The following is a 14,054-nucleotide window of genomic DNA, read 5'->3' as shown; positions in this document are numbered from 1 at the left end:
AGAGATAAGGAAGATTATGGCATTCATTGGCAGAGGTTATATTCCAATTTTTAAGAATGAATTTGAAGAAAAGGAGATGAAGGGATATGGGAATGAGATAAATAATTAGGATAAGGGTTACTGCTTTTAATGCATAAAAAAGCATGACTAACTGCTCTGATACAAACGTTTATTTCCACATTTCAATTTCTTGTGATTCCATAAACCATTTATTAATTCTTCTTTATTTTGAAATTGGTGAATGTTTGACCTTCAGACAACAGCAGCTAGTTTTATGTTATCACTTTTTTACTTTCAGTCACTGGATATCAATGTGTAGTTAGTAGTTTTTTTATATTCTTAACAATATATTTGTGGGACCAATAGATTTTAAAATGAGATATGAATTTTCTGTTGACCAATACAAAGAAATTTTGTGTTCTTTGGTAGAAAATATCTAAAATCAATATTGACAAAACATTGCTTCTTAGGTGTCTAAAATGTAAATACAGAAATGATATTTCCAATTAAATTTTTTAACACAATCGGAAACCACCTCACACTTGCACATTATATCCAGAGTGTTCTCCTAACCTGAACAGGTTCTCTTCCCAGATGGTGAACCTCCAATGTTCTTTTCAACGAAGTTCCTTCACTCAATACTCTAAGCATAGTTGAATGGACTTCCAGCAGCAATGGACTTCTGGCACTTGTTCTTAAACTGATTTGGAGATGCCGGTGTTGGACTGGGGTGTACAAAGTTAAAAATCACACAACACCAGGTTATAGTCCAACGGGTTTAATTGGAAGGACACTAGCTTTCATCAGGTGGTTGTCACACCTGGTGTCGTGTGATTTTTAACTTGGTCTTAAACTGTTTGTAAGTCTGTGCCCTTCAAACAGGGAATTTGTCTTTAATTTATGCTTAGTAGTTAACACAAAAACAATCAATTTCTTCCTCGCTGTCAAAGCAGCACCTATCTAGGCCTTGTCCTCTAAATCACTGTCTGATTGACTCTGAAATCTGAGTGTATATACATAGGTGGATGAGCCTCCTCTTTTGTGTTCAAGTGTTAAAGCTTGCACCTTAGTTTCAATAGATTTTCATCTGGGCCTCAGGCCAACCAGGTCATGTGGGTTTGTTTCTGGGTGGGTTTTATAGAAAATCATGTGTCCATACAAAACAATTCAATTTTATTTTGAATCAAAGATATTTAAAACATTAATGACCAATAGCACTGTAATAATAAAAATATTGTTATCACAACAGCAATTTAACATTGTGATGAAGTGATTTTCTGTGTTCATCACTCATTGCATTCAAGTACCATATTCTCAGGCAGCAATCATGTCCTGTCGCTGGTGGTAGACACCAGCAGAGCTTTTTGTCATGTGCTGATTTAGATGGAACCTAGCGTTATTGAATTGTACAGGAATTGTACCACTATTGAAAGCAGTCATTAAAAACACAAGGAACTCATTTCTATTATCTCCTAATTGGCAATATTGTTCAACCTTGTACAGTAAATGAGTATCAATTAGAGACTCAACAAAGAATACTTTGGTCTGTGTTCAATTACATTAATATTCTAATACACTATTATATACAATATAATTAATATTATAATATAACATCTGCCCAATCAGCTTTGCCTCAGTGTTCAGGAAATTGGTTGAACCTTGTGTTGCTATCAGCAATAGGAAATGAGACAAGCTGGCACACTTAATCGTGGGGAAGATGAAATGTCAGCTTCCTGATGGAGGGTTGAAAATAAGGAATTAAGGTACAGCCAGCAGCATGGTTCTAATTGTAATGTATTAGCATGCTACAGAGCCATTAAAACAGCATTTCACCAAATTAGATGCTGCTTTTGTAATTAGCTTTACAGCAAACGAGAAACATGTGCCTCTGATTCAAGAGTGGTTGAAAGTGGCATGCAACTAGTGAAGTGGTCTTCCGGATGGATTTAGCCTGAGTAGATGCTGATTTTCTTTCATGGGAAGCTTTGTTCAACCATGGAGATAGAACATTCATGCATTGAGGTTGAGTGGTGATAGTGCAAGGGGCACACTTGACCAAGATTATGAGGAGGTCCAGTGTGAGAAATGGAAGATTACTGATGAGATCCTGAGAACTAAGGGTAATGGAGGGCAGTTCAAGGTTGTTTGAGTGAGGTTTGAAACTGATGGAAGGAATAGTCAAAAGTGAGTGAGGGAGAAGCAACAGTTGAACTGCAGGGGTAGGCAGTGTTTGTGGAGAGACAGGTTTGTGGAGAGACAGGTGAGTAGTTCATAGCAGCAGTGAGTGAGAGAGGAGGGAGTGCTGATGGTGAGAAATTTTTGGCATCCACTCACGTGACCAGAGAACTGCTGTTGGATTTTAGTAAAAGAATGTCCGAGGATCCCTGTTAAATATGGTGACTGAACTATGCATCCCGTGAGATAATGACAGAGTCATCAACTTCTTGACCATCACAATTGGTCAGGCACCCCTAAACATGGACATGTAATTAGTTGGCCATGAAGTGAGTGCACATAACCAGGTGTCCCACCAAAAATGGAAGCCTGTTGTGGTTCCGGTCCCACTATTAGAACAGTCAGCGTTACAACAGTATTCCAACTGTAAACAATTAATTTCCCAATGTCCAGGATCCAAGAGCAAAAATGCCATAGATTTGCAGCAAAAAATAAAATGTTTCAGTTAAGTAGTGCTTTGGCCTAAATCTATTTGATATTTAGGTTCTCAACAGACTGAGCATGTAAGATCTGGATTAAACAGTCAATATGATGAATTAACTTGAAGTGAGACACTGGACATGAATATCTGTTTATCAAGATGGCTGCTTTTTATAGTTCATTTGACCATATTGAAGGTAAATGTCTTATCTATAGGTGACAAAAAAATACTAAGGTGTGGATAAACAGCTGATAGAAAATAGGATCTGAATATGAGAAAATGAGTATTTATAACAAGAACATTCTGGCTACTAGAATAAAGCTGTAGAACAGCAAGAAACTGTTGGTATTACTACTCATCTTCAAGTTGTGAAAGCACAGTTTAAAGCAATATTGTCTATATTTATACCATGAGCAGAGAATGTTGTTAGTGCACTAGTTGGTCATACATTGTTGCTGCTCACCTCATTATTCTGGAGGAGGTCTTCATATCACCTGACTCCCTAATGAGAGATTAAGCATATATTTGCTGGACATCTAATGGACCAAGTATTAATTATTGCCCTGCTGCAGATGGATGTGGTCTCCAATGTAAGTGCCCTTCAGCACTCTTATGATTCTGCATTGATACAGAATGTAGGAATGACATAACATTCTGGAAACCCCTGACAACATTGGTAGCCACCGGCAAGTTAGTATTCATCTGAGTTCCCATCACATTACGCAAATAGCCATCAAAATTATCTGAGCAGTCAACAAAGGCTTTATCGTGTTGGTATCATTGTCATATTCGATGTGACCTTTTCCTTCATATAAGACAGAATGATGTCCCTGGTCTGTTCAAAGCCCTCACACAATTTGAAGCTAGATGCCTCCATATGCTGAACTATGATATATAAGCTCAAAGGCAAGGTTCCATTAACTCCCCAATTATGCCATTGGGACTGAACTACTATTTTTACCTGAGGTCTGAGTTGGGGAGAAATAGTAGCTTCCCTGTGCAACTAAAACTGCCAGATCTGCATAATGGCTCAGAAAAGGCACAGTAAAATAAGTTTTTAAGATTTATTTTAAGCTTGCATGTGGGCTCGAAGGTGCAGAAGTGTTCCTTGGTCATCCCAAGGGAAAGCCTGAGGTATCCTTTTACTGGGCTTTTCTCCAATCTAGCAACTCCAGTGGCAACCAAGCAACACCACTCTTTGGCTTGCGGTAGAAAATTAGAATTGGCAAATAATGTGTCCTACCTGATTTTATCTGAATAAAAAGGAGAGCTTTAGTACAATATATATGTCTTCTCACTTGCTGATACAGTGTAATTGGTGCTGTTGCAAATTCAGCATATAAATAGATTAGATAGGTGTTAAAAAAAAGTGATAGTGCATGCTGTGAGATGGTTTAGACTCAGCATGCAGCATGCAGTATCTCTGTCTGTTTCAATCACACTCCTTTGCTTTTAAAATATAATTATAACATTTTAACTTAGAAACATTAACAAAATATAGTTGTACTTTGCTAACCTTTCAGCTTTTTTACCTTGCATTTTTTATTCCAACATTAGTAAGGCTTATGCAGCCACATTATAATCTGCTATTATCTGTCTGTGCACCAGGTTTAATATTACAGAATTGTTATAAGGATGCTTGCAAGCTTATTGGATTCTATTACTACACAGAATGCAGGATATTTTCTGTTATAATTTTTAAAAATGCTTTTATTCTGTATTCACTCTATCCATGTATTAGCCTAGATGGCGAATGCAAACAGGGTATTAGACAGATCTCTGTCATATGCATTCCACATCCCCTTTTTTTAGAGAAGTGACTTGAAGCAAGAAATTGCTTCTCTGGTTGATTTTTTTTTCATTTAATTTATCCCCATCATCTGAAACTAGTTACGAATACACTGCGGCTCAGGGTGATGGTCAAATAAACAATTCGGGAGTTATACCTTAGGCCTCTCTGATTCAAAGTGCTGAATTCCACATCAATGCTTTTACATATTGGGGAAATTCACAACTATTAATGTTGTTTATTGTTGAATTACGCAGGTATCTCGCACCAATCATTAATGTGTTGATATTCTATCTTCAGACTCCATCACAACAGAGCAATGTGCATGACAGTGAACTGGAGGATATATCTCCCACCAGTCAATGGAGCACATATGCACTGGGAAGGAGGGATGTACCACCAGAGAGCATTGTTAAAAAGGTTAGACCATATTGGATTTAATTTTTTGCTGCCTAATGCCACACATTTATGTTTTCTGATGTCATACTTGTTTCATTAAGTTCCTTTGCATTCTCAGCAATGTATTCTGTTTCACTTTCCCTTTATGGTTTAGACTTTCCAAATGGCGAATTTAAGCTTTTGATATACATGTTGTCAGTGTATTTTTAAAAACAAATTGTTGCTCTGATCTGCTTTGAATCGATCTTGTGAACACCTTGTATATGAAGCAATGTTTAACTTCTTGTGAGAGAGGGCAGTAATCTTCCCTGGACATCTGGCAGATTTTTATGGCCAGGATTTGGTTGAATGCTACTGAGCAACTGCTTGGCCATTTCTGGTGGAAAGCAAGAGCAGGCCAGCAGACAGACAGCCAGTAGTCCAGACCCATTACTTGGTGTTAATCTTCTGCCTGTTCCCCATATCCCTGCAAACCATTTCTATCTAAATAATTACCCTGAATGTCACAAGTGAACCTATCTACACTACTTCTCACCACCTCAGCTAGCAGATAGACCCTGGTTAAATACAGAGGAACCTCGATTATCCGGCATTCGATTAACCGAATTTCGGATTATCCAAACAAGATCGCAAGGTCCTGATGTTTGGCTAACTATGTTATCTGGCATTCAATTAATCAAATAAAATTCTCCCTGCCCGTGTCCTTTGGATAATTGAGGTTCCTCTGTATTTGGTCCTAATGATGATAATCCCTTAATTTTCCCTTAATGCTGGACTAAAGTGCCAGCATAAATTCGAACTCCCTCAAACACCATTCATGTACAGACAATTAAAATCAGGACTTATTGTCTTCAGGTTTGTGATAGGACTTGGATCCATAATCTTCTGACTGAGGGAATATAAGAATATTAAAGAATATGAGCAGAGATAGAATACATGGCCCTTTGAGCCTGATTTGCCATTCAATATGATCCTGACTGATCTTCTGCCTCAGCCCAACGTCTCCTGCCAGTTCTTTACATGATTTGGTCCCTGAGGGAACAAAACCTATTTATCTAGGCTCTAAGGATATTTAATGATGGAGCATTCACAATTGTCTGGTGTAGAGAATTCCAAATATTCACAACCCTTCAATTAGGATATTTTTCCTCACCTGAATCTTAAATAAGATTACGTCTTATTTAGATTCAGATTACGTCTGTCCCCTAATGTTTCTGATTTCCCAGCCAGCAGAATCAGCCTCTCAATATCTTTTCCTGCGAGCTGGTTCAGAATCTTTATATGTTTCATTGTAATTGATCCTCTAATTCCAGGAACCAATCCAGTCTACCTTCTCTATGCTCTCTCCAATGCAGGTATGTCCTTGCTTAAATGTGGTGATCAAAATTGTGCACAAAATACTCCAGGTGTCACTAAGGTTCTGTACAATTATAGCAGGACTTCCTTCTTCTTGTCGACCAGTCCATTGCAATAAAGGCTACATTCATAATTGCTTACTGTGTATGCATGTGTTCTTTGTGTAAGTACACACAAGTCCCTCTTAACCTTGACATTGAGAAGGTTTGTCCTTTTTTTATATAGGTTTTATAAGTTTTCTGAAGAAATCATCCTGGACTCAAACTGTTTACTGTGTTTCTTTTTCCTCAGATGCCAGACCTGCTGAGTTTTTACAGCATACTCTGTGTTTAATTCAGACTTCCAACATCCAAAGTATTTTGCCTTTAGTCTAATGTTAGCTATGAATCTGCAACTGAGGGCATTTTTAAGGGTGCCTTTGCAATTTGATTTATCCAATCTTTATAAAGATTAAAGTCCTCAAAGTTATTTCATTTCATTTTTTCCTTACAAGCTCCTATTATTTCTCACTTATGCTCTGTCCAATAGCAAAATTACTGTCATATACCGATAAACTATTTGCACTAGTGCTTTTGGAAACTTTGTTATTCTTAGTCTCCATACAGTTGAGTCTCCTTCTTGATCCTCTAAGCTAAGATTCCTCCCTTACTATTACCCTAATGTGATCTATTACTGTCAGGACTGTCCCTCCTCCCTTTCTATTTTTCATTTCTTATTGAAATGTTGTGCACAGTGATATATTTAGTTCTCAACCTTGGTCACCTTTTAAATATGTCTGTAATGGTAATTAGATCTAAGCCATTCATCTCTAGCTATCTAACTGGATCTTTTTTTTGCACATACTGTACATATTCAGATAACGTGCTTCTAATTATTTTAGCTGCAGATCTTAATTGCTGATGCATTATCACTATTCAGCTCTCCATTCTTTGCTGTCTAACTTTGCTTGTATTCACCAAATTTCTATATTATTCTAATGTCTAGATTTTAGTTTTTAGATTTTTAAATTTCCCTTCACCTGAATCCTCCACCCAACTTTTAGTTTAAAGCCCAATCCACAGCCTAAAGTGTGCCAATTGCTGAAAGAAATGTTGCTCCTACGTGGTATCTTGAAACATTTCTAGGAGACATGAGGCAGTGCTATATATATTAAATTGCTCTTTTGCTAGAATATTTTAAAAAGCAGTTCACCAAGAGTGTACTAAAAATATCAAATAACTATCTGTCGGTGTAGGCACGTCATTTTGTTGGAAGAAACCTGAAGCATTGCAGAAAAATACACACATCTACCATTAAGTATTGTTTCCTTTTGTGACAAGTTCATTCTCATGAATAAGTAACCAAAAATTCTTATGGACCAGACCAAACCCCTCAAGATATATTAAGAAGGTAGCCTAGACCCTATTTTTTTTCTTATTTTAAAGTTAAGTGCCAGGTGTGACATTCTGGATGTAATTCAATTCATCAAACGACAGATTTGAAGCAAAACATACACCACAGTAAAATACAACATAAGAAAGAAGAAATTGAAATAACTTAACTCTATTGGAAAACTTAATAGAATAATAGATTAATACTAAACAGTAATTGTTCCAATATAGTAATATTACATAAAGACACCCTTGAAAAGGCAAATTCAGAAAAACCGATTGTCTGATATGCAACTCCAGCAGCAGAAAGAAAACCCTCAGCTTTTAGCTGTAACTGAGAGAGGTAAAATTACCTTCCACTTCTTAATTACCCCAGCAACAACTGCTACTGAAAAACTAAACATCCTCATTCTGTGGCAGCTTGGCCACACCCATTCAGGCTGCTTCTATTATTCCAACTTTTAAAAAAAGCCCTAAGACCTTTCAAACTGTTTACTAGTGGCTCTGCATAGACAAGCTCAGCACCTCTGACTTAAAACCTCTCTTCAAAAAGTATGATTCTCAGAATCTACATGTATTTGCTTTTTCTGTTTCTGCCTTAGTTATCTCTATATTTCAGTCTACTATTTTGTTGTTCCCACTCTCTAGGGACAACAAAATATTAGACTGAAATATAGAGACTATATAGATGTTCATTCTGTCCATAGTTTTCTCTTTCTCCAAGGCCTGACTATCCTTTCCTTGCTGTCTTCTATTCATTATAGTTCTGTCTCTAGCCCTGCTTTTTATCCAGCCTTGCTAGTTGTTGAATCATAAAATATCTTAACCGTTTATTAGAGAATGAGAGAAAGCTGGCTAGAAATATAAAAACAGATAGGCATGGTCTCCCTAGGTCTTTAAAAAAGAATGAAGTTAACAGACCAAGCACAAGTCCTATAGAAAGTGAGTCAAGACAATTAATAATAGTAAATAAGAAATAATATATGCATTGAGCAGTTATTTTTGCATCATTGCTCATTACAGAGGAGACAACAACATCCCAGAAATGACTACAAATCAGGAAGTGAAGGAAGGGCAGAATTTAAGAAAATTATAAATGGTATTGAAATTTGACAAGTCAATGGGTCCTGATGAACTTCATCCTTAGTTCTAAAAGAAGTAGCTAATGAGATAATTGATGCATTGCTTTTGATTTTTCCAAATTTCATAGATTTGGGGAATGTTCCATTAGTTTGGAAAATAGTGAATACAACTCCTTTATATTAAAAGTGAGGGTGAAAGAAAACAGGAAATCACAGGTCAGTTAGCTAAATCTTTGATTCAGAAAAAATGTTAGAATCTATAATTAATGATGTTATAGCCGAACACCTGGATAAATGCAAGGTAATGAAGCAGGATCAACACAGTTATGTGAAAGGGAAGTCATGTTTAGCCAATTTATTGGAGTTCTTTAAGGAGGTAACATGTTTTTATTCACTCATTGGTCATAGACATTGCTGGCTGGTTCCGCCTGGCAGCAATCATTGCCCACCCCTCCTTGCCCTTGAGAAGGTGGTGAGCCGCCTTCATGAACCGCTGCAGTCTAAATGCCACAATGCCGTTAGGGATTTTGACCCAGCAACAGTGAAGGAATGACAATGTATTTCCAAGTCAGGATGGTGAGTAACTTAATAAAGAACTTGCAGATGGTGGTGTTCCTATGGACCTGCTGTCCTTGTCCTCCTTGATGGAAATGGTAATGGATTTGGAAAGTCTGTCTAAGAATCTTTGCTAAATTTCCGCAGTGCATCTTGTAGCTACTACACACTGCTGCAAATGAGCATCAATGGTGGAAGAAGTGAATGTTTGTGGATGTGGTGCCAATTAAGCGGCTGCTTTGTCCTGGATAGTATCAAGCATCTTGAATGCCGTTGGAGCTGCACTCATCCAGGCGTACTCCATGATACTCCTGACTTGTGCTTTGTAGATGATGGACAGGTTTTGGGAAGTCAGGAGGTGAGTTACTTGCTGGAGCATCCATACCCTCTGTCTTGTTTTTATAACTACTGTCTGGATATGACAAGGTCCATGCAGTATCTGGTCAATGGTAACTGCCAGGACATTAATAATGCAGGATTCATCGATGGTAACATCATTGAATGTCAAGGAGTGATCGTTTGATTGTCTCTTATTGGACGTGATCATTACCTGGTATTTGTGTGGTGTAAGAATGTTTCTTGCAACTTGACAGCCCAAGCCTAGATATTGTCCAGATCTTGCTGCATTAAACAAAATTGCTTCAATTTCTGAGAAGTTGTGAATAGTGCTGGATATTGTGTAATCATTGGCAAACATCCCAACTTTTAATCTTATGCAGTCACTCTCACTTCACCTCTAGAATTCAGCTCTTTTATCCATGTTTTAACCAGAGTTTTAATGAGGTCAGGAGCTATGTGGTCCTGACAGAACCAAACTGCCCAGTGAGCAGGTTGTTGCTGAGCAGATTCTGCTTTATGGCAGTGTTGGTGACATCTTCAATCAATATATTGCTGGTCGAGAGTAGACTGATGGAGTGTTAATTAGCTGGGTTGGAATTATCCTGCTTTTTTTATACAAGACACACCCCTGGGCAATTTTCCACATTGTTGTGGAGATGCTAGTTTTGTAACTGTACTGGAATAGTTTGTTAGGGGAGTGGCAAGTTCTGGAGCCCAAATCTTCCATAATACTGCTGGAATTTTGTCAAGGTCCACAGCCAGTGTCTCCAACTTTTCTTGATATGATGTAGAGTGAATCAAATTGGCTAAAGGCTAGCATTTATGATATTTGGGACAACTGAAGGAGACCAAGATGGATCATCGACTGGTACCTCTGGCTTAAAGATTGCTGCAATACTTAAGCTTTATCTTTTGCACTGATGTGTTGGGCTTCTCTGTCATTGAGAATGCAAATATTTGTGGAGCCTCCTCTTCAAGTGAGTTGTTTAATTGTCCTCTACCGTCATTAATGATGGTAGACAGGACTGCAGAGCTTAGATGTGATCTGTTGGTTTGGGATCGCTTAGCTCTGTTTACTGCTTGCAGCTGATAGTATTCGGTTGGTTTCATCAGGTTGACACCTCATTTTTAGGTGTGCCTGGTGCCACACTTGATATGCCCTCCTGCATTTTCCATTGAACCAGTGTTTAGCCCCTGTTGATGGTCCACAGGGCCTCAGGGGTGCCCAATTTTGAATTGATCGATCCGATTGAAGTCTGTTCCATTTATCACGATGATAGTGACACACAACACGGTGGAGGGTATTCTCAGTGTGTAGGTGGGACTTGGTCTCCACAAGGACTGTGTGGTGGTCATTTTTCCCAACATTGTCATGGACAGATGCATTTGCAGCCAGAAGATTGGTAAGGATAAGGTCAAGGCTTTCTTGTTAGTTTCCTCCTCATTTGTGTCCTTTAGGACCTGACCAGCTTGATCTATAGTATAGGTGCCGTGCCACTCTTGGTGGTGGACATTGAAATCCCCACCTATTGTCCTTGCCACCTTTTGGGCTTCCTCCAAGTGTTATTTAACATGGAGGAGTACTGATTCATCAAAAGAGTGAGGATGGAACATGGTAAGCAGCAGGAGATTTCCTTACCTATGTTTAACCTGATACTATGAGACTTTGAGAACTGGAGTCAATGTTGAGGATCCCACGGCAACTCCCCACTGACTATGCCACTGTGGTGGTACTGTGTCTGTCCTGTGGTTCGGACTGGACAAATCCTGAGATGGTCATGGTGGTGCTTAGGACATAGTCGGTAAGGTATAATTCCACGAGTATGACCATATCAGGCTATTGCTTGAGTAGTCTTGATTAAGCAGCACTCCCAGTTTTGTCACTAGTCCCTGGATGCTAGTAAGGAGGACTTTGCAGTGTCAACAGGACTGTTTTGCTGTTGTCTTTTCTGGTTCCTAGATCAATGCCAGCAGTTCTGTCCAGTTTCATTTCTTCATTGAGATTGATGCAACTGAATGGCTTGCTTGTACATTTCAGAGAGCAGTTAAGAGTCAACCACATTGTCGTGGGTCTGGAGTCACATGAAGACCAAACCAGGTTCTTCTCTGAAGGACAGTGAACCAAGTGGATTTTTCTGACAATCAACAATGGTTTCATGGTTATCAGTAGATTCTTAATTCAATATATTTTTATTGAATTCAAATTTCATGATCTGGCAGGATTTGAATCCAGGTCCCAAGAACATTAGCTGAGTTCTTAGGTTAAAAGTCTGCTAAAAATACCATTAGACTATTGCCTCCCATAAGTGTATTGTGGGTGAAGGTAAGTTCATGAATGTACCCTGCTTAGATTTCCAGAAGGCATTTTATAAAATACTGCATCAAAAGCTATTGCAGAAAATAAAAATTCATGGTGTAGATGGAGGCATATTGGCATGGATTTTATACCTCTAGGAAAATAGAGAGTAGGGTTAAATGGGCCTTTTTCTGGTTGATAAAATGTAATAATTGATGTGCCACAGGGATCAGTCTCAAAGCCACAACATTTTAGTTTATAGAAATGACTTGAATGAACACATTGATGGTATAGTTCCTAGATTTCCTGATGACACAAAGATAGGTAGGAAAGTAAATTATGAAGGAGACATAGGGAGGCAGGTAAAGGACATGGATAGATTAAGTGAGTATGCAAAGATCTGGCAAATGCATTTTAATGTGAGAAAATTTGATATTGTCCATTTTGGCAGTCACAATAAGAAAAAAAATGTATTGTCTAAATGGTGAAAGATTTCAGAACTGAAATTTGGAGGGATGTGTGGGTTCTAGTCCATGAAGTACAATAGATTCATATGCACGGCAAGTAATTTGGAAACGTAATCAAATGTTATCATTTTTTGCAAAGGGAATTAAATACAAAAGAAGGGAGGTTAGATTTCAGTTTTACAGGGCATTAGTATGACCACATCTGGGCTATTGTGTATTATTGATAGTATTGGTCTTCTCATTTAAAGAAAGATTTAAATGCATCTTTAAATTCAAAATAATACCTGGAATTAATGGGTTTACTTATGAGGAAAATTTGAAAGGGCTAGACCTATATCAGTTGGAATTTTAAAAAGTAAGAGGCAACTTGATCAAAACATGTAATATCCTAAGGGATCTTGACAGTATTGATGTGAAAAGGATGTAACCTCATGTAGAACATGGGGTCACTGTTTAAAAATAACAAGTCACCAAATTAAGACAAAAATTAGAATCTTTTTCTCACTTTGTGTATTTGGAACTCCTCTTCAAAAAGCAGTTGGAAGCAGAATCTTTGACTATTTTTAAAGCAGAGGTAGATGCAGCCTTGATAAACAAAGGGTTGGAAGTTATCAGGAGTAGGCAGTAATATGGAGTAATCATATCAGTCATTATCCTATTGAATGGAGGAGCAGGCTTGAGGGGCCAAAGGGCCTATTTTTGTTTGTAATATATCTGTATGTATGTTACTCCTAACACCCAGTATTTTAAATAGTGCTGGGCCATTTTCTGTTGTTCATACCCCAGTCTGAACCACATTGTGTATTCTGGTGATCTACTTCTGCCCACACTTTATCAACTATTACTCAGACATGCAAATGATTTACTTTTCTGAACCATCCAAAATCCCACTGATCACAATTTTTCTTTCTGCTAAATGCCTTTTTGTTCACTGCATATTTCAGCAGAGTGATCCTAAATTGAATCAGGAAATAACATATTGATTGTGAGTTGAAGTTATTATTTCTTCTTGGAAGAACAATGATTTGTGTTTTAAGTCTGTTATTACAAATATCATTGGAATTACTTTAAGTTATGTATTAAAAGATTTGACTGGGAAACTTGGAAAAAGCAGTCAGTGAAAAATCATTTGTACGTTTCCACTTTATTCCTCAAACTGATTCCATATTTCTCAAAATATATGAAGCATAATTGAAACTTTACTATTTTCAGTGTGGTGAAGCTTCAGATTTATCAAATTCTTTAAGCCTATCCCAGGAATGTTTCAGTCAGAGTTGATAATGGCTACGTTATGAAGTTAGCTCTGCTATGTCATCAACATTTATATGTTTGTCTGTTTTGTGTCAGTGATGATGATATCAAAAAAAAGTTATTCCAAAGAATTAGAAGATGTTGGGATTCAAGGTATTAGATGTACTTAACCCTTTAACTCTTTAATCTCAAGATGTGAAATGATTCACTCATAGGTGGCTGTGGTGATATGTTATTACATATTAGTAAGACTTGACAAATGCACAATATTTGTCAGTGCAAAACATAAAATTCCTACCATTTCTGTGGATGGTAAATCTCCTCTTCTACTTTACAAACCTATGGAGACTGATTTAACCCGATCATCATTGCACTATTACTTGAATTACACAATTAAGAAGGATGTAATTCTATCAAAGCCAAGTCAAACTCTCAAAATCCCTGGCTTTCCATACTCCACCATCTATTAACTCCTAAACATTTTCAATGTTAGT

At 37.6% G+C, this 14,054-nt stretch overlaps 1 protein-coding gene across 21 annotated transcripts in view; it reads left to right on the top strand.

Annotated features, from left to right (window-relative positions):
* The window catches only part of lrrc7 (leucine rich repeat containing 7), a 607,301-nt gene that overhangs the window by 568,319 nt on the left and 24,928 nt on the right, over positions 1 to 14,054 (top strand). For all 21 annotated transcript variants that reach the window (XM_043699350.1, XM_043699364.1, XM_043699344.1 and 18 more), the window contains one exon: positions 4,746 to 4,865. In XM_043699350.1, coding sequence (XP_043555285.1) covers positions 4,746 to 4,865 — 120 coding nt within the window. The remainder of the gene's footprint in view (positions 1 to 4,745; positions 4,866 to 14,054) is intronic.

This window comes from Chiloscyllium plagiosum, chromosome 11 (assembly GCF_004010195.1).
Source record: "Chiloscyllium plagiosum isolate BGI_BamShark_2017 chromosome 11, ASM401019v2, whole genome shotgun sequence".
NCBI classification, from domain to species: domain Eukaryota; kingdom Metazoa; phylum Chordata; class Chondrichthyes; order Orectolobiformes; family Hemiscylliidae; genus Chiloscyllium; species Chiloscyllium plagiosum.
Note: the sequence above shows the minus strand (reverse complement) of the source record. Positions and strands in the feature narration are given on the sequence as shown.